This window comes from Astyanax mexicanus, chromosome 16 (assembly GCF_023375975.1).
Source record: "Astyanax mexicanus isolate ESR-SI-001 chromosome 16, AstMex3_surface, whole genome shotgun sequence".
NCBI classification, from domain to species: domain Eukaryota; kingdom Metazoa; phylum Chordata; class Actinopteri; order Characiformes; family Acestrorhamphidae; genus Astyanax; species Astyanax mexicanus.
This window is the reverse complement of record NC_064423.1, coordinates 14,398,246-14,422,318: the sequence shown is the minus strand read 5'-3', so window position 1 is coordinate 14,422,318 and position 24,073 is coordinate 14,398,246. Positions and strand designations below refer to the sequence as shown.

Sequence of the window (24,073 nt, the reverse complement as noted above, 5' to 3'; positions counted from 1 at the left end):
GAGGAGGAACAAAGTGAGTGCGAGAGAGAGGAGGAAGAGGGAACGATAGGGAGAAGAAGGAGGAGAAAGAGGAAGAGAGAGAAAGATAGAGAGAGAGAGAGAAAGTTAGAGTGAGAGAGAGAAAGATAGAGAGAGGAGGAAGAGAGAAAGATAGAGGATGAGAGAGAGAAAGATAGAGAGAGGAGGAAGAGAGAGAGAGAGAGAGAGAGAGAGAGAGAGAGAGAGATGATCTGAGAACAAAGGGAAGAGATGATCTGAGAACAAATTTGATCTGAGAACAAATTTGGACAGGCGTTGAATTTTTTGGTGAAAATGAAAATGGGTTTGGCATCATAGCTCAATGCTGGCTTGAAATCAATCCTTAAGATTTGGCCAAAAAATTATTTTATTTGTAAATGAAAACCAGCTTTACTGCAAAACCTCCAACATTGGGCAGACATTTAAAAAATCTGAGGTGAGTTGCCGTTGCCGTGAAATTAGGTTGCCGTGGGATTTCCAGTTCCATTTCCAGTATAAAATGATGGATTTTGATTACCTGACACCACAGTTACAAAGTACCAAAATATTAATGGCTGCTGTCATCACTAATATATATATGTAAAAAGAGAAAGAGAGAGAGAGATGGGGGAAAAGAAAAATGAAGCAGTTTTAGCAATTCTTCTTCGAGTGCATGACAGATAAGTACAAATGTTTGTTTATGTTAATTTAGATCAACAGCACTCTGCATTACCCGTAGATGGATAAAAATTAACCCCAAGTGGATCGTATTTTTGTACTGAAATACCTAAATATTTATACTTTTTTTATGCGTGCTATAAAACCAGATTTAAACAACTGCAAAAAACATCATCTCCCTTAACTAAAGGTACCGAAAGGCACATCCCTGAGGGACTCACCACAGTCACAGTTTTGTAGTGTGTTTTTTATTGTGTATCGGTCACTTCCTGACACTTCTAAATTGGCACATCAATCAGACAAATCAGAACCGAAGAGAAAATAATTGAGGAATAAGGGTAGTTATGAAATGACGGCAGCAGAGGTGCACTTTAACTGGCATGCCGCTGGCACTGGCCAGCTGTGAGGGTTGCACTTTGGCTGTCAGAGCGAGTACCAGCCTTCAGTTCTCCGAGCACTCACCCCGGCTCGTCCCACAAGGTGGCAATTTGTGCAAGAACACAACCTTGATTAGGCACCTGGAAAAGAAAGCAAGGCTGCTGCAGCTCTGAGGAATAAAGACGAGGTGTGTCTCGTCTCAGGTTCTCCCTCAGCTTACATATGTCTAAGAACCTGAGCAACTCTGGGTGGCAGATGAGTCCAAAGAGACAAGAGCAAGTGTACTGTCTGTTTCCAGCTTCCCAGACTACAAAATAAGGTTATAAAGTACTAAGGACCAGTTTTAACTTTTGAGACCTGAGACTTTTTTCTTTGGGATTAGTAGGATCTGTATAAGAACTAATCTTTGTCTTTGTACAGGAAGTTGTTTCTGCAAAAAGAGTGTCCCCATAGGGGACAGTAGTTTATTTTAACATAAAAAAAAAGATCTTTGCCGTTAGGGATCAATCTATCATTTGGGGTTTCTGTCTGGACTGACTGTAGAAACCTTTGACTGGGATTCTTCATTAATTGCACATTGCACCAGTAAGAGCAGAGTGTGAAGGTTCAATTAGCAGTGTAAGAGCACAGTTCTGCTCAAAATATTGCAATGCACACAACATTATGGGTGACACACCAGAGTTCAAAAGAGCACAAATTGTTGGTGCACGTCTTGCTGGTGCATCTGTGACCAAGACAGCAAGTCTTTGTGATGTATCAAGAGCCACGGTATTCAGGGTAATATCAGCATACCACCAAGAAGGACCAACCACATCCAACAGGATTAACTGTGGATGCTGTAAGAGGAAGCTGTCTGAAAGGGATGTTCGGGTGCTAACCCGGATTGTATTCAAAAAACATAAAACCACGGCTGCCCAAATCACGGCAGAATTCAATGTGTACTTCCACTCTCCTGTTTCCACCAGAACTGTCCGTCAGGACAATCAATTATTGTGGTCTAAAACCAGGTGTTTCAGTTTCATTTTCCAACCCCTGTATGATGTCATGAAGCAGAGTTATCCATCAGGAAGCCAGAAAGAAAAGTGGAAGAAAAGAAAAACAAGACAGTGGTAATTTGTCTCGTACACATGGTGTATTCAGCAGCAGGTAGGCTAGGTTTGAGTCCCCCAAATGCCTTGAGACATCCCTGATGGTACATTATATACAGTATGGTTCTCTTGTTTTTTCAGAGCTATTTTTGTTAAATTGAGGGATAGGAAATGTTCTTAATAATATTAGGCGAGTGGTTTTAATGCTATGTTCAAGGCAGATACTTTAAATGTTGACTAATAATGTATTTTATTAATATGTGCAAACATCTCAGAGTCGTTTATTCTCCTAAGACACTGTTTGTTCAACTAAATATGTGGTAAATACCTATTTATGCTTGGGCCTGTGCCCAAGTGCCTAATGTTTGTTGACTCTGGGCTTACCGGGGATTTCTGCACGACGGTCAAGAGAGTTTTCAGAGCCGTTTGTTGACACACTGCACCTCTCTGGCAGGGCAACTGCGTCTCAATGAATTTAAAATAAGGGACAGTAGCAGCTTAGTCGCCTGACGGAGTGAAAACATTTTCAGTTTCATCGTTAAAGAGTCTTATCAGGCCTCGAGATCGCTTCACCGATCTCCCCCAGTCGCACCAATCGACTTTGAAGAGCATTGGCGCTAATGAAGGTTTATCGAGAGCGCGACGAGTTTCAGCATGACAGCGTCCCGCAGCAGACCCTCTTTATCTGGGCGCATTGGTACGAGGGACGGCCGATTGATTGACAGACGGATGGGGAGGTAGAGCGAATAAGGAATTATCCGCTAGAGCGAGACCCAGACTTATTAATAACTGAAACAGACGGTGGAGATCCGCCGAGGTCCTGCATCAGCTAGAGCCGACGCCGGCAAATTAATTTCACTCCTCTGGGTCTTTAGATAGCATTCACACTAATGAAGATTTCTTAATTGTAATAACACGTCAAGAGAAGTGCATGCTGAGGAGCCTAAGTAGAGGAAGGTGGACTGAGTGCTGGGTGCTAATGGTGCTTTTATGGCTTGAGAGCAGCATCGCTTCGGCATGGTTTGTGAGGTAAGTGAGACTGCAATTAACACAACGGATCATCCAACATCCTGACCTCAATAATACTGTTTTCTTTTTATTACTCTTATTATTTTTCCTCCCCTTCTTCTTATTATTCCATCCGTTTTTGTCTGGTTAACTCAGGCTGCAATATTTGAGATTTGAGATCAACTCCAACTCTAAAATGTGCGACATGATTGGGAAATAGTGGGCTTGTATACAGCTTTTTGATTGGATTGGATTGATTTTGTGTGAAAATAGTCCGGTTGCATGGACTTTTTTATTCAAACACTGCTGGTCACGATCACTACCACCCACTGTTCTGTCTACTGTGGGCGGTAATGCCTTCTGATATGTATTTACATGTATACATGAGACACACATAAAGGATTTATAAATGGTTCACAATTAGTTTATTAATGGTTACTAATTAGGTTGTAAATGCCTTAAAATCATTAATATTCAGTTATAACACATATGTAGAAAGGGCAACAATGACCTGTTGTTTGCCAAATAGTGAACCCACAGCCATCTATATTGTTGCCCTTTCTATGTATATGTTATAACTGATTATTAATGTTTTTTAAGGCATTTACAACCTAATTAGTAACCATTAATAAACTAATTGTAAACTGTTTATAAACCCATTATAAAGGTAATCTTATTTTAAAGCGGTACCATATATGTATTGGAGACTTTTAATATCAAAAAGGCCCAAAATACACATTAACTTATGTAAAAACGATTAGAGCAATTGAACACTTGCTGCCTTGGCAAACAGCTTTTAAATTCTAACTTAAACCTTTATATGCAATATATAAAGGGTAAAATAAATTGCCAAAATGTCATTGTACTGTATATATTGGATTTAAAGAAATTAATATGAATCCAACCTTTATTTTAAATGAGAAAACTAAGTTTCAGGCTAAGTAGATCTTTCTTTCTGAGTATATAATATGGAAAACTAACGAATAGTTCTGCTTTGAAGTGCCATCTTTTTATTAGCACCTCAGGACAAGACATTCTTAATGTGAACACTGACCAAATGGGAAGCCAGTAAAACCATTACCTGCAGGGTTTGACATTTAAACTTCTGTGACTTTGTGAACCTTGTGATTGTAGATTTGAGCGGTTATGGGCCATTTATCATTTACCACAACATCCACAATCACAGAGGGCCTCAATAACTTGTACAAAAAGACCCATAAAGTCATGTACTCTTGAACTAATTAGCTTTTATGTGGTGGTATTGTACAGTATAGAATTACAAACAACCTTAAAACCTTGTCATTTGTACCATTTATAAAAAAGACGTTTCATAATCAGATGTAAGATAAGCTTTCTTTACATTGCAATGATTCCTTTTCCTTATTCCTTATATATATATACACAAAGCAGCCATTTTAAAATGACACATTTTATGTTGCAAAGTCAAAAGAGATAAAATATATAGCAAATACATATTTTTAAATGGTAACTTGGTTACTTTATTATGATTTGCAGTTATTTAAAAAAAAATTCAGTTTGGATTTTGCCAGTCTTTGCTTTTATTTTTGTGTTTTTGTAAATTTTCTGTGGATTTTTTTTATTTTTCTGTTAAATACTTTTGCTTCTGGAATCTCTTCTTTGCTTCTTTTTCAGTTTTTTGCTTCTGAGTTTTGGCACACTTTTTTTTACGGGTGGGCGGGGCTTAGAAGAAGGCGTTTCCCTTGAATCTCCATTGGTCAGATGGTTTTGGACTGAGCACTGGTTCGCAGAGCCATAGAGAAAGCTCATTACTTGCTAATGTAAGCTTTTTAATAGAGTGAAACATGTGTTCAGTAAATTAATATACATTAACCATAATGTTTGTATGAAATTTAACTGGAAAAAGTACCTGCTGCTGTTGGTCAGTCTCAGACGAGGGTTCAGGGAACCACCAGTTAGTCCAAAACCAGCTAACCAATGAAGATTCAAGGGGGACGCCTTCTTCTAAGCCCCGCCCACCCATGAAAACTGTGCCAAAACTCGGAAGCAAAAAACTGAAGCAGAAGCAAAGGAGAGATTCCAGAAGCAAAAGTCTTTCACAGAAAAATAAAAAGAAATCCACAGAAAATTCATAAAAACACACAAATAAAAGACAAAAGTGAAATTCAAACAGTAATATTTTTTAAATAAATGCAAAGGATAATAAAGTAACCAAGTATATTTAAAAATATGTATTTGCTATATTTTTTGCTATATTAGAATTTGCAACATACAGTTTTTCCTTTTGATTCTAAACATTTTGTGTAAAACTTTCCTCTACAAGGAATCTCAGTTACAGGATATCCCAGATACATCCCAGCAAAGGTGGCATGGCCCAGTTCTGGCCACACACCACTTAGGAATGGTTTGAGTTGGGCCCAAAATAGAAATGCTGTATATTTCACACTGTAGGCCGCAAGTAGGCCAATTGTGGCCCAGAGTTCAAGTGTCATGACAACCCGAATGACGTGTCCATAGTAGTCCATAGTGCCCATCCTAGATAGGAAAAGAGCTGTAGCCCACTTTTGGCCCTTACTTACACCTTTAACTGGCACATATACTGCTATAGAACAACAACACTTGCCAATCTCATTCTAGCAAACAATCATTGTTCTGTTTTGGCCCAAAATAGTCTTAGCAGTAGAAATACTGTACAAACACTCTACAGGTGGCTCAAATGGCAGACAATTCTGGCCCAAATATGGATCACTTAAGTTGTGGCAATAATATACCACATATATTGTGGACCAAAAGTGGCTTACTGGCCCACACTGTAAAAACCTTACTGCATTTCTTACTGAACTAATTAAGTTAACATAACTTAAATATCACAGAAGTCAAACTAACTCAAAAATGATGTGTTGCCTTCTTCTTCTTCATTTATCCTCCTGAGACCTGGCCTATTCATTTGTGTCCTCTGTAGTGGACATTTTGTTTCTGCATCTCTCATTTTACTTGTTTGAGTTACACTAATAATTCCTGCTGTAGCTTAAAGAGGACATCCTGGGCTTTCCAGTGATACCACATGTTTAGGGGTGGGGTACTGACAAATTCTATTTCCTATTTCTACAAAATGGCTTCTATAACAACAAGCACATTTTATGGAAGGAGAAAGGATGAGTAAAATATTCTTTATTTATTGCATTTTTACTATGAAATCCATGTGTTTTATTTATTCTGAGGTTGTTAGGAATTATTTAATGAAGTCTGAGAGCAGTTTAATTACTTTGGGATTGAATAATCCCACTAATAACTTGTTTCTTTTAAATCCCTAAATTCAACAAACTAAAATGAATACAGAATAAAAGTCCAATATATCCTGGTATTATTGATATTGTTTAACTTGTTAAGTTTCATTGTTCCGAGATTAAAATAGTGCTGATGTCCACTATAGTGGACATGCTATAAAAATAAAAATAAATTTGAAAAAGTCTAAATGGTAATCTGTTTTATTTACTCCTAAGAGATAGGAAATCACAAAAAAAAAACATAAATTGCAAGACACTTTTTTTCTCAGTTCTCAGGAACTGCTCTTTGAGTTAGTGTAACTTAAATAATTTAAGGCAATCGGTTTCCTCAAATGAAAAAAGTTGATGCTGTTTAACAGGACGTTTTTATAACTACAGCCTATTTATTTTACTGTAATAGTTGTAAATGAGTTACCTCAACTTGATTTGCTGGAGTTGTGTAAAAACAGTGAATTTAAGTTGCATTAAGGTGTAATGCATTTCTTAAGGCAGACATACTTAATTTTAATGAGTTGACACAACTATTATATACATCCAAACGTAGATCTTTGAGTTAAACCAACTTATAGTAACTGAGTTTGGTCTGTTGCCATTAACAGCTTCTTTTTTATCATTGGCTTCTGGCAAAATGATAAAAATGATTTTGCATACTGGGTGTGTCCAACAGTTTCTGAAACTCAATATCAGTGTGTAGTGATTCCCTCCAGGCTTCCTTAGGTAAACTTGTAGTTCATATACAGTATCATAATTAACTGCTCGGCCTCTGTGTTGTAGGCTGTAAGAACAAGCATCCTTTTTCTGAGCTGCTCATTTATGTGTTTATGTGAACAATTGTTCAACTCCACACAGTTTTAAAATGAACTTAATTCATTTGAGCCAATGAATTACAAAAAAAAAAATGATTTGAGTAGACTTAACTTATTAGGGTTTACAGTGCACATGAGTCCAAAATACTTAAATAAACTAACAATTACACTATGAACATAGTTAGCATAAGTCATGTGATTCACTCAATTCTATATAACAATGATTATGTGCATTATTCACACTCATTCTAAAAAATAATTAATGCTCAAAATGTTTGAGTTATTAAACCTAAAATGTTTAAGGCAATCGGTTTCCTCAAATCGTTTGAGTTTATTTAACTTGTCAAGTTTTAGAGTGCACATGCAGAATACAATGTAAATGGTTTTTTTTTAAGCATTTCTTTTTTGGCCCAAACTTGGCCCACTTGCAGCCAGCTGTAGTTCTACAGCAACGTCATGGCCAGATGAAAGTATATACGTGGGCCAAAACTCGGCTACGACCCATTTGCTATCTAAGACGACAAACCTTAAATGCAGGTGCCACACCTGGGCTAGATTTGGCCCACATTATTTCCGTCATTGCCACAAATGACCTGTAAGTTATCTTTCCTGGCTTAGAACTTTATTTGGCCTAGAACTGGTAACTATTTGGGATAAGTGACCTGTAAGGGCCCTAACTGGGCCAAAATAATGTCAAAAATGTTTTATCCAGTCTTCCCAAGACATAATGACTAAAATTATTATTATTTTTTATTTGTGTACTTGATAGTGTTTAAGGAAATACAAAATATTTTATTCTGCTTGAAACACTGGCCATTCCCATCCCAACAACAGGGTCATGACCTCACGTTTCACTGGCCTGCATATGTAGATCAGCGATGACCACCAAATCCACACACTGAAAAGAAAATGATAAGTACAATTTACTTTAAAATAGTTTCGTAACTTTTTGCTTTTGCTTTTTTTAAGTAAATTTTATTTCAGTTTTAAATTGAAGTAACTTCAACTCGGTTTCAAGAGTTAAATGTTGCATAGAGTAAATAAGTGAACTGAACTTCAGTCAATCCTTCCTTTTAGTAAACTTTACTTAATTTATGCATAAAATATTACCTAATAACAATTACTTAATTTATACATAATATATTATAATTCCTTAAATTTAAATATTTATAGTTAAAAAACACATATTACACTGTCTCAACACATAGTTTTTTTAACTAAAAATATTTCTACTTTTTAGGAATTATAATATATCATGTATCATAAACTATTTCAGTAATATTGTATAAATTAGGTGATTGTAATTAGGTTATATTGTATGCAGAAATTAAGTAAAGGTTGCTAAAAAAAGGATTGATTCAGCAAAAATAAATTAACTAATGTTTACTAAAAGAAAGGATTGACTGAAGTTCAGTTCACTTATTTACTCTATGTAACATTTAAGTCTTAAACCAGAGTTGAAGTTACTTAAATTCACCTGAAATTAAATTTACTTAAAAAAAGCAAATGCAGAAAGTTGCGAAACTTTTTTATATAAATTTTACTCATCCTTTTTTTAGTGCAGTAAGGCCAAATTTGGACAAATGTAGACATTTTGCACAGAAATCACACCATTTTTTTTGCCCAAATACAGCCTAATTACAGCACATCTGGTAAACTCTGGCAATCCCAAATTGAAGTTTAATGGTTCTAGACCAAACCTGATCCAGTTAAAGGCCAACAGTACACTGGCAATTTCCATCCCAAGCAGCAGATGAGTCGTAAACTACGCTGTTAGTGGCCTGAATTGATTAGAAAGTGTGTCCATAACCATTTGAACGTAGTGTATATACTGTATCATGAAGGATCCTCTTGAGAATGAGACTGTCAGCTTTTGGGATTAATTAGATAAACTACACCCTAACTGCCGATTCATTCAATTCGCAAATTACTTGTTCTGCAAGGAGAGCGACTGCAGCGCCTTTTTTCATGCACTTCTCTCTCACTTCTCTCTCTGTCAAGTTCTGACGATTAGCCGAGCCTGGCGTTTATCACCGGTGCCAGCTGGGCAGAAACTGAACTGCCAGTCCTTCTTTAAGATGCTACATGAGTTGATGTGCTGAAGTAAGCAGCAGTGGAAAAGGGATGGGGGGAGGGGTTAAGCTTGAACCAGACCAGAGAGAGCAAATAAATAAAACAGTGAAGAGTGCCACTGCAACTGAAATATACACTTTTAAATGTCCAAAATATGAAAAACCTCTCAACAACGAATAAATAAAAGCCCTATTCACCCATTCAAAGCATGTTTTACACTAATCACTAATCACTAACACATTAAAACCCAGTCTGTTAAATCCCAACACAGTAAAGTGAAAAACATAAACACTCTGGTTCCAAAGCCACCTGTTAAAGGATTAACATGGTAGGAAGCAAGTGAACATGGAGTTCTTGAAGTTGATGTGTTGAAATCAGACCCGTTGCAACAAGGCAAGCAAACTAATCAAATGCCTAAGGCTCTAAGCTGGCCTGAAGCCCCCAGACAACGACTGGTTATGAATTGAATGCATCTACAAATGTTATAGATAGATCCTACTCTCCCTTAGAAATAACCTTTAAATTGGAAAAGGAACTGGAACATCTTGCATTCCAACCTATGTGGGATGAGATACGGCCTAATCTAACTATAGTACCTCGAAGAATCTACAGGGGTTGGACAATAAAACTGAAACACCTGGTTTTAGACCACAATGATTTATAGTTCTGGTGGAAACAGGAGAGTTGAGGTGCACATTGAATTCTGCCGTGATTTGGACAGCCGTGGTTTTATGTTTCTTGGATAAAATCCCTTTCAGACAGCTTCCTCTTGCGTCCACAGTTAATCCTGTTGGATGTGGGTCGTCCTTCTTGGTGGTATGCTGACATTACCCTGGATACCGTGGCTCTTGATGCATCACAAAGACTTGCTGTCTTGGTCACAGGTGTGCCAGCAAGATGTGCACCAACAATTTGTCCACTTTTGAACTCTGGTATGTCACCCATGATGTTGTGTGCATTGCAATATTTTGAGCAAAACTGTGCTCTTACCCTGCTAATTGAACCTTCACACACTGCTCTTACTGGTGTAATATGCAATTAATGAAGATTGGCCACCAGGCTGCTCCAATTTAGCCATGAATCCTTCCGCACTAAAATTACTTTTAATTAATTATAAATGTACACATAGGGCTTATTTCACTCCATACTTAAGATACAAAATGGACAAGGTCCCCACGGCTTACTGTACTGTCTGTAACACTGATTCTGTTGGTACATTTATTTCTTGATTTTTTGTAGTCTGAAGGAAATCTCCTTGTGAATCGTAGTAGTTAGCATTTCTTTTAGCAGTGTCGGAGTTAGCTCAGTGCTAGCCTCGGCAGTGCGAGTCGAGAGCGTGACGCTTTGGTTTCTGCATGATTCCTCAACAAATATCAGGTTTAGGCACTGAAAAAAGTCAATTTGCCTGTTTTGAAGCGATAAATTATCACCTTTTATTCAGAAATGATCAAAAGTTTGTGGAGCTCCGTCCGCACACATCTCACCCCTCTCGCTTCATACCAGAAGCCCCCTGTTGGTACATTTTTACATATATTGTGGGAGTGCAGTGTGATTTCTAAATTCTGGGACTACATTCTACTTACAATTTCCGATATGCTTGAAATCCATATTGACAAAAATCTATGTCTTTGTTTATTAAGTGATGACTTAATACTATAGATATATAAAAGACTATAGTATTGAATTGACTTGAATTGACTCTGCAAACAATAGTTTTCTCTCTTGAACAGACGGCTGAAATGATGAAAATAAAGCTAAAGCAGATACACTTATGGGTTGGGACACCATTAGATCAACCCTTAAGGACTTCCTTTTATCTCATTAGCCAATATTGTATTTTTTTCTCTATTTATTTGGTTTGACAGTGACTGAGATGTTTTATCCTCTATATCTGTATCTGCCCATGTTATATTGTCTCTCTTTTGTGCTGAAAAGTTGATCACAAAAAAAAAAATCATCACAAAAAAATGAGCTGAAGGAGAACTCCACACTCTGTAACTGATCAGAAATCAGCACAAAGCACTAACTGGCTCGTAGAGACAGGCGTCACCGCACGTCTACCCCGAGCCAGGCTGCGGGCGGCCACCGTCCAAAAGTGCCGTGGTCACTTTACAAGTTTGGCGAAGGGGGAAAACTTATCGAATCCGGTCTCCATGGAAACTGGAAGGTCTCGTCGAGGGAGGCAAGCTTCAAAAGCGGCGTCGGCGCGTGGAGGCCAGGCGAGCTCGGAGTCCTGTTACACAGGAGACTGAAAGAGCAGAGAAATTAACCTGACACGCGAGCAGATGCCGCTTTGATCACACTAATCAAAGGGGAGTGTTTGCTTGTATATTTAACACATCTTGTGAAAAACAAGATCCAAATTGTTGCTCTCCAACTCCAATGCAAATGTGCCACTCTGTTAGTGCTCCAAACCAAACATTAGCACAAGCAGTTCTTCTTCTTAGTAACCGAACGCAGATCTGAGTTCAGCAGCCAGTCGGTAAACACAGTGTTTATTAATGAGGAGATGAGCTAATCTCATTAGCATGTGTGACATGCAAGTGCAGCACACTGTTGTGTACTAGGGTAGCACCACTATTTGCCAGTGGGGTACCACATCATGTAGGAGACTAGGGTTCAATGCCCAGGGTGATTATTTTGTGCTACCCTAATAGGAGTCCTTGGGCAAGACTCCTAACTCTACATTGGGTCACCTAAAGTATGGAATACGAGTAATCTTGTAAACAGCTGTGGATAGGAGTGTCAGTTAAATGATGTAATATGTATAAAGTTGTCTTAAGCCATTTAGTGCTAAGTTTTCTTTAAGAAAATGGAATGAAAAGCCAGCTTCTTCCCAGAAGTCCTTTAGACAAACTTCAGATTGTGAACAACCACTTTTTTTTCCATTTTCCATGATTGACCTCCAAGCCTGGAAGGAGTTTCCTTTGTTTTTTCTTCTGGGGACTCTGGTCTTCTTCCATATTCCAAAAACATAGAAATCAGGTGAATTGATGACTTTGATTGTTTAGATTAATTTGGTCTGGTTAGTGTTTGTTTGTGTGTATTGATTGATACCAGATATGGATTGGCGCTCTGTTCTGGGTCAATGCTTTAGTGCCCAATGCAGTCCTCCAGATGACTGGCTATTGCTTCTCGTTGAGGTGTGCGATGGTGTTGGTGTGTTGTAAAGGTTAAAGGTGTCTAGAGTGTTGATTGAAGTGTCCTTGTGTGTTTAAATGAAGTGTAAATTCACTTCTTTCTTTCATTCATTCAATCAGAAATCATGTCCTTATTGGTGTTGAACCCGTATTCTCCACCAATTCATCCACCAGTTAAGGGTCTTAGACTCTCTGCAAACAGTGGATAATACTAAGAAGGGGTATCAGACACTTCTACCATAAGTACCTTTACAGTTACTGTATCAAGATGATTCCAATTTCTTGGGAGAATATTAAAGACATTTCTGCAAAATATCCCTAATGTTGACTGTTGCTCTTTTCTTATTTCGTGATGGTTCCATTCTAGCAAACAGCTCAGATCAGTTTGGTTTTCTTATCTTGAATTTGAAGAAACTTTAAAGATCCATCTTCTGTTTTCTTTCCTTAAAACTTCTCTTTGCTGACCCCAAAGTTTACAGGCTATCTTTTGTACTGTCCAGCTTTCACATCCATAATGTAACACAGAAGAGAACACAGCCCGGACAATTCTGATCAATAACTTCTTCACAGTAGGATCCTTTGTTGCCAATAATTGATCCAAGCCTGAGAAAGCTGCCCATCAGTTTTACATGTCCACCACTAATTGTAAAACTTGTCCTTTTCTTATTGTTAAAGCCTTTGTTTTTTTAAATTAAGCTGAAAGTCCAATGTTTGTACTCTATGTTCTTTAAACTTCTCAGATGTTGCTTTGTCCGTATCAAAGGTTATAGATTTTTTCTTCCACCAATCTGGAATACTCAATCTTGCTCCAGCAGTACTGCAGCTGTGATCCTGTTCACTCTACCACACCAGTTTGTTTGGGGCATGCTAACAATGCTAACGAAAACAACGAGTTTCTTTATTGTAATTAGGAGATGTTTCCTGCAACTATTCATACTTTTACATAGTTTTGAAGTACAAGAATCTACAATAATGTGTAAAAGAAGCTTCTGGGCCATTTGCTGGCAACTTTTAGACGTTTGCAGTGGGGAGTAATGATCAAAAGGGATAACAATTACAGGGGTTGGATAATGAAACTGAAACACCTGTCATTTTAGTGTAGGAGGTTACATGACTAAATTGGAGCAGCCTGGAGCAGCCTGATCTTCATTAATTGCACATTAAGGCACAGTAAGAGCAGAGTGTGAAGGTTCAGTTAGCAGGGTAAGAGCACAGTTTTGCTCAAAATATTGCAATGCTCACAACATTATGGGTGACATACCAGAGTTCAAAAGAGGACAAATTGTTGGTGCACATCTTGCTGGCGCATCTGTGACCAAGACAGCAAGTCTTTGTGATGTATCAGGAGCCACGGTATCCAGGGTAATGTCAGCATACCACCAAGAAGGACGAACCATATCCAACAGGATTAACTGTGGATGCTGTAAGAGGAAGCTGTCTGAAAGGGATGTTCGGGTACTAACCCGGATTGTATCCAAGAAACATAAAACCACGGCTGCCCAAATCACGGCAGAATTCAATGTGCACCTCAACTCTCCTGTTTCCACCAGAACTGTCCATCGGGACAATAAATTATTGTGGTCTAAAACCAGGTGTTTCAGTTCCTTTGTCCAACCCCTGTAGTACACAATAGAAAATTACCAGACATAGTGTCTATCTATATATTAAAGAAAAGAAAGATGGCCTTGATTTTTACTCTATACTGACATCTTTAGTATGAACTTTTGTTCCAAAATAGCTCTGGTCCTCTGTTTCAGTTGGGTGGAGGAATGGGCGGGAAAGAACCACAGGATGTTGTTTCTTACTCATGAATACTCATGAGTATTCTAGCCTCTGACTGGCTAATAGCACTGTGACACTCCCTCCATGGCTATGTAGTGGGTGGGCACAAGCCAAAGTGGGCGAGGCCATGAATGCTAATTTACGAGTTGACGTCCATTAGGGCTTTTCCTGATTCGCTTGTTTTTTCATCTATTTTCTTTTATTGGCTAATGTAGGCAATGGGGGTAAAATAACAGTTGTGCATTTCTGATTGTTTTATAGATTATAAATATTTTATTGTATTTTAGTTTTGACATACTGTATCTTTTCTTCCTACTCCACCCTGACTGATTTTAGCTGCTCCACCCGTGACAAACTCATAAAATAATTAGAATAATAATGTTTACCTGGGGTTTGACTGGAATGAAGCCTTCATAACTGCCATGAACAAAAGGTAAAATTATTATATACTATTTTATATGAAAATTGCACCAAAAGTTTAAGGAAATTGCAGCATCTCCTGTGCTTTATTTGTACATACATTTAAAGTATGAGTAGGACCCCATAGGTATTTTGTATATAATGATTCATAGAGAACAGTTACACCATAAGTGTTGTGAAAGTACAAAGTAAGTTTCAGAAACTTACCTAGTTGTTACAATACTCTTGTTCCTGGTTGTACTTTATTTATATAGGACTTGTTAAGTATTTTGAATGTACTTGTTAATCCAGAGAAGTTAGACCGTAAGTAAAGGGAACTTCCCCTTTAAAAAGCCGGCTGTATTATAAAGCATTACTGACTTTTGCAAGCTTCCGTATGTGTTGAAAACAGTACAGTGCGCTGCATAATGTCTCTTCAGTAGGAGAGTCATGAATGATGCATTTGTTGTTCCTTCATGAGCATCAGTTTAGTGCAATTTCTGTGCAAAGTTATTTAACCTACACGTGACCTACATATTGTTTAATCAGCTGATCTGTAGGAGCTCCATATACATGCATTAATAAAGTGAAAATAGGAGTCTGAGTTTAATATTCTGCAATACTCTGTATATTATTGCATAATCAGCCAGCCTGCTGCTTCTGCTCTACAGTGTGTCACTGTTTAATAATTCAGCAGGACACTTTATCCAGCAGGCGGAGCGGAGGTAGCCCACAGCCCATTCCGGCCTGCTGCTCCACATGAAGCATGAAGACTCTTTCACAGCAGGCTCTTCTGCAGCACTTTACAAAACAAAGAGGGAGTGTGTGTGTGTGTGAGAGAGTGTGTGTGAGGAATAGACTGTAGATTCCAGGCGGGTATCCTCCTATCTTAAACTGTGTCTAGTGTGTGTGTGTGTGTGTGTGTGTGCTGGGTGAGTAATCAGGTGAAGGTGTGTTTCACTCCAGTAGAGCGATCACAAGAGCACTGTGGCTCACTTTTTTCCTCTGTCCTGCTTTCCTTCTCTCTCTCTCCTTCTCTCTCTCTCTCTGATTTTTAGAGTAGACTGAACACCTCACTGCCTGGTGTCTTCACGCTCAGGTGGAGGGTCAGGGGATGGCATACTAAACACCTACAAGCTGTGGGTTAAACTGAACCTGGCACCAGGTTTTAGGGGCGTTTTCACACCAGCACTATTTGATCCGGTTAAAATGAACTCTGTAATCACACTCGGGTGCGGATCAAACCAGCTAGAGGAGGTGGTCTCGGTCTGGTCCCAAATGAACTCTGGAGCGGTTCACTTTGGTGAGAACGTGATCCCGTCTCGATCCGACCCAGCTATCAAATATAGTCCATTTATTTGAGCTAAACTGCTGATAAGGCGCAGTTTAAACTGATATATTAGCCAGATAACGCTAATTACCACAGCTATGAACAAACGCTGTGTCCATGCACATGCAGTCTGTGCTGCGTTCACTGCTCAATGTGTTTGAAAGTGTAGAGTTTCAGCATTTAGTGTTAAAGCACAGATATATGCACTGGAACACAGAAACTTCTTGCTATATTAACATTTTTCATAAATTTATAAAACAATTTACACCACACCAAACTGAGGGAGAAAATTCTCTGAAATCTCTGATCTCAACTGAAGTCTAAACCTGAATATCTCTGTATCTTTGGAAACAAACTTAACTGACTTAAACCAGCCAACCATCATGAAAATACCAAATAAAAAAAGCTGATATTTCTTATAATAACGCTAGTTAAGATGGCATTCACCAACAATAACAGCCAAATAATAACTGCCTTAATAATTGTGGTTGCTAATGTGGTACTATCCACCTTATTCTGCCACACCCACTTTCAAAATTTTTTTCTTTAAAACAAATTCTTTAAACACAATTATGCAGTTGTATATTTTCAGACAGCCTGTAACTGTTTTAGTTGAGTTTTTCTTTTACCTTTTTATTTATTTTTATTATTTTGTCTTTTTATCTCATTTTATGTTTTACCTTTTATTCCTTTTATTTTATTTATTTTACTGCTTTTACTTTTGTCCTTTTACCTTTTTATTTCATTTATTTCTTCCTTTTGTTTGTTATAATTTAGTTCCATTACTACTTTTTTATAATTTTCTTTATTTTAGTCTTTCATTTCTTTAACTGTCTTTATATTTTATTATTCTACTAATTTATCTCTTTGTTTTATTGCTTTACAGTTTAGCCTGTCTGCATATCCTTTTTTTTAATACATTTTTAAATCCTTTTAATTTCGTATATGCTCGGCTGCATTGAAAATGAGGGTTACCTTCAATGTATTTACTGAGTGGAAATCAAGTGGATTGATGGATTGATGGATTGATTGATTGATAAATTCCAGAAACAGAACTGAAAAAACAATGTTCAAGAATCAGTAACAACAATCCTAAAAACTGCTCAAAATCTACTAAAGCATTCATGCAGAGGAACAAGTACACCGTTCTGGAATGATAATCTCAGTCCCCAGACCTGAATATTATTGAAAATCTGTGGTCTGATTTAAACCGAGCTGTTCACACTCAGAAACCATCAAACCATCAAACCTGACTGAACTGGAGATGTTTAGTAAAGAAGAATGCTTCAAAATACCTTCAAATACCTCCAGAAGCCAGACTACCATTGGAAGCTATAGGAAGCGTTTAGAGGCTGTTATTTCTGGAAAAAAAGAGGAGGATCTACTAAATATTGATGTCATTCTTCTGATGGGGTGAACAAATTTATGCACCTTCCTGTTTTACTTTGTTTAAAGAATTATTGCACACTTTCTGTAAATCCTTTAAACTTAATTTCACTCCTCAAATATCACTAATGTGTTCATCTGCTATAAGATATATTTAACAGAAATTGCTGATCTAAAGGACCAATGATTTATAAAGGAAAATTATATAAAAATGATCAGAGGTGCCCCAACTTTTTCAAACCACTGTATGTCTGGAAGCTTACTGTATGAATACTAATGCACTTAGTGAAAAGCTGTAAAGATCCCAGGATCTAGATGGATGTATAAGAGCAATACAAAAAAGTTCTCCGGCTGTGATGATACAGCCAGATCACTATCTTTAAAAGTGAGAAGCAGGCCATGAGAACCTGAAAGTAAAGTGCGAAGCCGAGCTCGACACATGTTTTAGGAATGATGCCTGAACCTTTCCTGAACCTGAGGTGAGCAGTCAGGTCCTGTCAGGTTCAGATTAATATTGCAGACTGTAGCTGTTCAGAGGAACCCGGCCCAACTACACAAATACACATCTGCATTCAGCCTTATTTATTTTAGTACAGCTTCACATTAATATTTTACACTAATACTCAATAATTTATGAAGAAAAGGTGCACATAACCTTTTTAGGTACATTATATAATGAAATATGGGCAAAGTGTTGGGAGGAATGCTGGAGGAATATGTATATTTCCTGTGTGCTCTTTAATTGTTTGTGTTAAATTGTGTTGTTTCGAGCTACTGTAGAAAGGGCAAAAGTAAAAAAAGGCCTGTGCTGGAAAGAAGCCTCTGCCTGGGCAGAAGTTTGTGGCTGGGCAGAAGCCTGTGACTGGGCAAAGGCCTGTGCCCAGTCAGAAGCCTGTGACTGGGCAGAATCCTGTGAATGGGCAGAAGCCTATGGCTGGGCAAAAACCTGTGACTGGGCAAAGGCCTGTGAATGGGCAGAAGCCTGTGAATGGGCAGAAGAATGTGAGTGAGCAAAAGCCTGTGAATGGGCAGAAGTCTGTGAATGGGCAGAAGCCTGTGAGTGGGCATAAGCCTATAAATGGACAGAAGCCTTTAAATGGGCAGAAGTCTGTGAATGGGAAGAAGCCTGTGAGTGGGCAGAAGCCTGTTCCTGGGCAGAAGCCTGTGTCTAAGCCTGTGCCTGGGCAAAGGCCTGTGCCTGGGTAAAAACCTGTTAATGGACAGAAGCCCTGTGAATGGGCAGAGGCCTGTGACAGGGCAAAGGCCTGTGCCTGGGCAGAAGCCTATAAAGGGACAGAAGCCTGTGAATGGGCAGAGGCCTGTGACAGGGCAAAGGCCTGTGCCTGGGCAGAAGCCTATAAAGGGACAGAAGCCTGTGAATGGGCAGAAGCCTGTGCCTGGGCAGAAGAATTTGACTGGGCAAAGGCATACATATATATTAACCTACCACTCTGCATACCTTCCTACTTACCTGCCTACCTACCTACCAACTTAATGGTCTTACATACACACCTACCTTCCTACATACCCACCTAACTACCTTCAATGTTAATATCAGGATCCTCAGTTATGCTGAGCTCAGGTCTGTAATCTACAGTGTTTGTGAAGAGTAAATGAGTTTAATTGAGTGTTATTAAATTACCTTTTTCACATGTGGCTCCTCCATAGCTGGGTAAACACAGACACACATAGGAGTTGATCTCATCAATGCAGGTTCCTCCATTCTGACACGGACCCGACTGGCACTCATCGATATCTGTCACAGAGACAGGAGAGAGAAACATTCAGATGGGTAAAAGAATCACAGCAGGACACTTCAGGTTAGCTTTTATGTGACTGAACTTGCTGGAAATGAGCAGGAAACTCAATTTCCACAGCAGTTTATAATGCAAGTGCTCCTGAAATTCAGCTGAAACCTCTCTAAAAACTCAGTCCAGCAGCTGCAACTGACTCAATATTTTGAAACAACCATCAAAGTGCTGATAATGTCCCAGATGGCTTATTTTACAGCAGACTATTAAACTTCCTGGGCTGGAAACAACCCAGATTGGTTCATATTGACTTAAATATTGCGTTTTAACAGTAGCTTTTTTAAAGGGTACTGGGAACACAATGTTTTAAACTGATGAACACTGCTAGGTACAAACTGTTTATTGACAATTTACTAACACTGTCGCACAGCCTAAAAAGCCAATTTTAAAGTGCAACAATATGTAAGGTTTTGCGGAATTTAGAGATCTTTCTGGTTGGAATGTGTAAATGCACAGAGCATGTGAAATAGTACTTGTAAAGCCTGTGACTGGGCAGAAGCCTGTCACTGGGAAAAGGCCAATGACTGGGCAAAGGCCTGTGATTGGGCAGAAGCCTGTGACTGGGAAAAGGCCTGTGATTAGGCATAAGCCTGTGACTGGAAAAAGGTCTGTGATTGGGCAGAAGCCTGTGATTGGGCAGAAGCCTGTGAATGGGCAGAAGCCAATGACTGGACAGAAGCCTGTGAAAGAGAACAAGCCTGTGGCAGTGCAGAAGCATTTGATTGGGCAAAGGCCTGTGATTGGGCAGAAGCCTGTGACTGGGCAGAAGCCTGTTAAACGCGAATAAGCCTGGGCAGGGCAGAAGCATGTAACTGGGAAAAGGCCTGTGACTAGGAAAAGGTCTGCTATTGGACAGAAGCCTGTGACTGTTAAAAGGCCTGTGATTGGGCAGAAGCCTGTGAATGGGCAAAGGCCTGTGACCTGACAGAAGCCTGTGAATGGGCAAAGACCTGTGACTTTTCTTTAAACCTTTATGACACAAACGCAAAAACCAAAGTTAGAATATTGGCATTTATCTGACATATATTTCTGTATTCTTGCATTAGTTAAAAAGCCAATTTAGGTACATTACCACTTAGAATGAGTGTATCATTAGGTAAGACTCAGAAAACACTATGGCAATTAGAAAGAATGCCACCAGTATCCAGGATCAGCAGTTGAACTTCAGATAAATGCAGTCCTCATTACTCTGATATTCTCTTCCATAACTGCTGAATTTTTTAAATAGAACACAGTGAAATAAGTTTCTGAGGAGACATAATAAAGCAAGAACGTATCTTAACTAACTAACTGCAATAAAACTAATAAGGCCAAGAACAAACTTGGACCACCAGAAGACAATAGAACACACGTATATTAGTCAGTCAAATGCTGGAACAATTTAAAAAAACATTCCTGATTCTGATGAATTCTTATTAAAGCATGACTCACATCCGTGACTGCCCAGAATGCTGCACAGTGCTTTACAGTGTTAAAAAGCTAGACCACTTTGTTCAGACTGTAATTATACTCAGCAATTAAATTCCCGGTGACGTTTTGTGTAGTGCTTGCTGTGCCAGTCATGCAGTCAGGGTCAGGAACGCTGCTCTGGACCTGCACCTGTAATCTGAATGGAGCTGCAGTGAATAGGTGTGACAGTGGGCAGCAGATGAGTGCAGATGATGTATTCATGGTCACTGGAGCTCTTGTCTGCATTTGAAAGCGTGGTCTCTTTCATTTACTTCACAAATCAGTATATCTACTATTGTGTGACATCCGGACAACGCCAGGAGGTGTAATTAATAAGATTGATTAAATCTATCAATGTGGTTATTTGAGGAGCAACAGAGCAAGTGATCGATGGTTCTTGGATTGCGACAGGGAAACACCTAAATGTATTTAAAACAGTGTAAAAAAGAATATATATATATATACATAAAAGGTTTATTAATAGTTTATAAAGGGGTTTATTAATGTTCTTTATTAGGTTTTAAATACTAAATAAACCAGTTACAACACATGCATAAAAAGTTCAACAGTCTTGTTGTTGGCCAAATAGTGATTTTACGTTCACTTACTGTTAAACTGTTAAACCCCTGATCTTCCAGGAAGCTTATTTTACTTTGTGTTCCATTAGTCAATATTAATATTTCTGTTAATAACATATCTTTTATTAACTTTAACTACCCAGATTAATAATTTAGCCAATATCTATAAAGGGTTGTATACTAACATACAATAATATTAATAACTAAATTGACTTTTTCATATTTTATCTTAGTAGATATGTTAATGCTGACTAATGAAAAAAAAATAGTAGAGAAAAGTAGAATATACTTCATGTGTTGTAACTACTTTAAGTTTATGGTTTATAAAGTATTTACAACCTACTGGTAATATACTCCCTCATAGACTATTTATAGACCCTTTATAAATGAGCCTTATTTTAAAATTGTACTAAAATATATACTAAGACAATATCTGAAAAAGTCAATTCAGTTATGTAATATTATTTTATGTTAGTATACACCCCTTTATGATTATTGAATATAGAAATAATCTGTGTAGTTAAAGTTAATAACAGATGTGTTAACACTGACTGATGGAACCCACAAAGTAAGATAACCATCCTGGAACATTTGAAGTTTAACAGTTTTTACAGTAAATGAATGTAAAATCACTATTTGGCGAACAACAGGCCACTGTCCTTTTTATGTATGTATTATAACTGGTTTATTTAGTATTTACAACCTAATACATAACATTAATAAACCCCTTTATAAACAATTAAAAAACTGTTTATGAAAGGGCCTACTTTTAAAGTGGTACCGATATTTTAATGCTGACTAATGAAAAAGAAAAATAGGTAGGAGATACTTTATGTGTTGTAGCTACTTATTAATGATTTATAAAGTATTTACAACCTACTTGTAATTATTAACCATTAATATACTCCCTCATAGACAATTTATAGCCTTATTTTAAAGTTTTACCAATGGTACTTATTTTTTTGCATGTGTGTCACTCTAAAATGGAGAAAAAATGTAAGCCTACATGGCTCTTCGTGAAAAAGTGCATTTGCCGCCACCCCCCTACAGCACTGCCGAATTAAAAATAACATTAGATAAAATATAACTGTGGTTTATTACACCTCATTACTGCCACACCTGTTCCCAATCAAGAAATCACTCCACTACAAAAGGACTTGCCTGACAAAACCAAGTAGACGAAAATATACCCAAAAGCTTGACATCATGCTGATTTCTTCCCAAAAAAAAATTCAGGAACAGATGAGAAATAATGTCGTTGAGATCTATCAGTCTGGAAAAAGGTTTAAACCCTATTCCAAAGTTTTGGGACTTCAGCGAAGTGGAAAACATGAGGAGACCCTTGTTCCTTACTAGTGTCGCTTAACGTGCCTTATAATTCAGAGTACCTTATGTATGAAAATAGACCAGAAAATAGATATTATTGATAATGCACCTTTAAACACCTTTAAATCTTTAAATAAAGGAAAAAAAAACATATAAATTCTAGGTGTTGCTAAACTTTTAACTGGTATTTTATATATCAAAGAACAACAAAATACTGCAATGTTAATTTTTTCCATTCTCATGCAACCCTACATCCATTGATCCATTGATAAAATCATAAAATTAGCCAATCAAAGTCTTCAAATCGGACCCCTAAATGGTGCTTAATTTATGACCCCAAGCAGACTCAGTTAATGGTGGAATCGGAGCACTCGACCGTTGCCATTATTGGCCATAATTAATGTAATTACACAGAGAAGAGTATTCCAGCAGATAAAAATCCATTTGAAGAGAGAACATTGGTTTAGAACTACAGGCCAAAGAGTTCAGTCCAGACATACCTGACATAAAAATCACACAACAGACTAGTGGAAAAAGCTGAAACCTGCGTTTGAAGCCTCTGCTGTAATTGGTGCAGCAGAAAGCCTTGCTTAGCCGAGCCGTGCAGTCATGAAAAATAGCCCTGGGTCACACCGGGGTCACTGAGAGAGAGGTTTGCCCCTCAGAAAGACAGGAGGGCAAAATTCCTGTACAAATAGATCTCGATCTCTCTTTCTTTCTTTTCTTTCTCTCTCTCTCTCTTTCTTTAAAACACCCACACACATAGACACATGGCTCAATTTTTTTCCCTTTATGACCCAGCCGTTTACAGGACTCAGTAAATACAGGAAATTCCTAACGTTACATTTTTAATAGTAATTAATGTATGTACAGAGTTTATCTGAGACTTGATTTCCTTATGTAATAATTAATTCTGTATCATCTATCTCGAAATATTAGTGTCTGCACAAACTTAAAACACACACACACTGAATCACAGACATAGAAGGACGTACACACACACTCCCTCACACGTTGCACGTTGCACAGTTCAAAGGTCTGCTTGCCAGTAACTACACTTTCCTTGCTGATCTCAGGCCTGAGGGAAAAATCAATTACAGCGCAGCTGGTGCACGAGCGCCCCGAGTCTGCAGAGCATCTGAAGGTATCTCATGGGCCACGGAGAGAAGGCAAAGGTAGCGGCTGGGTTGGATCGTCTCTGCGTTTTCGCCCGGAGTGAGAATCTCCCACGGCTGGACTAATGAGCTTTTTACAGTAAGGTGAGGTACGCTGGGATGAAAGCAGAACTCCCCCGTAATGAAGCAGGAGACATCTCAGAGTCAAAGAGCCGGCCGATTTCACGCAGCGAGAGCTTTAGCAGGTCTAGACAGTTAAACCCATGGATCATGGTGAAGGGATTACATGGAAAATCTACATGTCTGTGCTATCTTCTGTGCTATTTGACACGTCTCCACAGCATTATTATTGCATGTAAGGCCTGCAATTTGGATGAGTTTCCATATGAGAGACCTGTATGCCTTTCTGAATACAAATATTGGACACTGTGGTACATTAACACACTATAAGACATAATTATCC

The 24,073-nt window shown here is 38.2% G+C and overlaps 1 protein-coding gene across 1 annotated transcript in view; it reads right to left on the bottom strand.

Annotated features, from left to right (window-relative positions):
- The window catches only part of ncanb (neurocan b), a 260,750-nt gene that overhangs the window by 37,242 nt on the left and 199,435 nt on the right, over nucleotides 1-24,073 (bottom strand). The window contains exon 10 of the mRNA XM_022669610.2: nucleotides 18,974-19,087. Within this exon, the coding sequence (XP_022525331.2) occupies nucleotides 18,974-19,087 (114 nt within the window). The remainder of the gene's footprint in view (nucleotides 1-18,973; nucleotides 19,088-24,073) is intronic.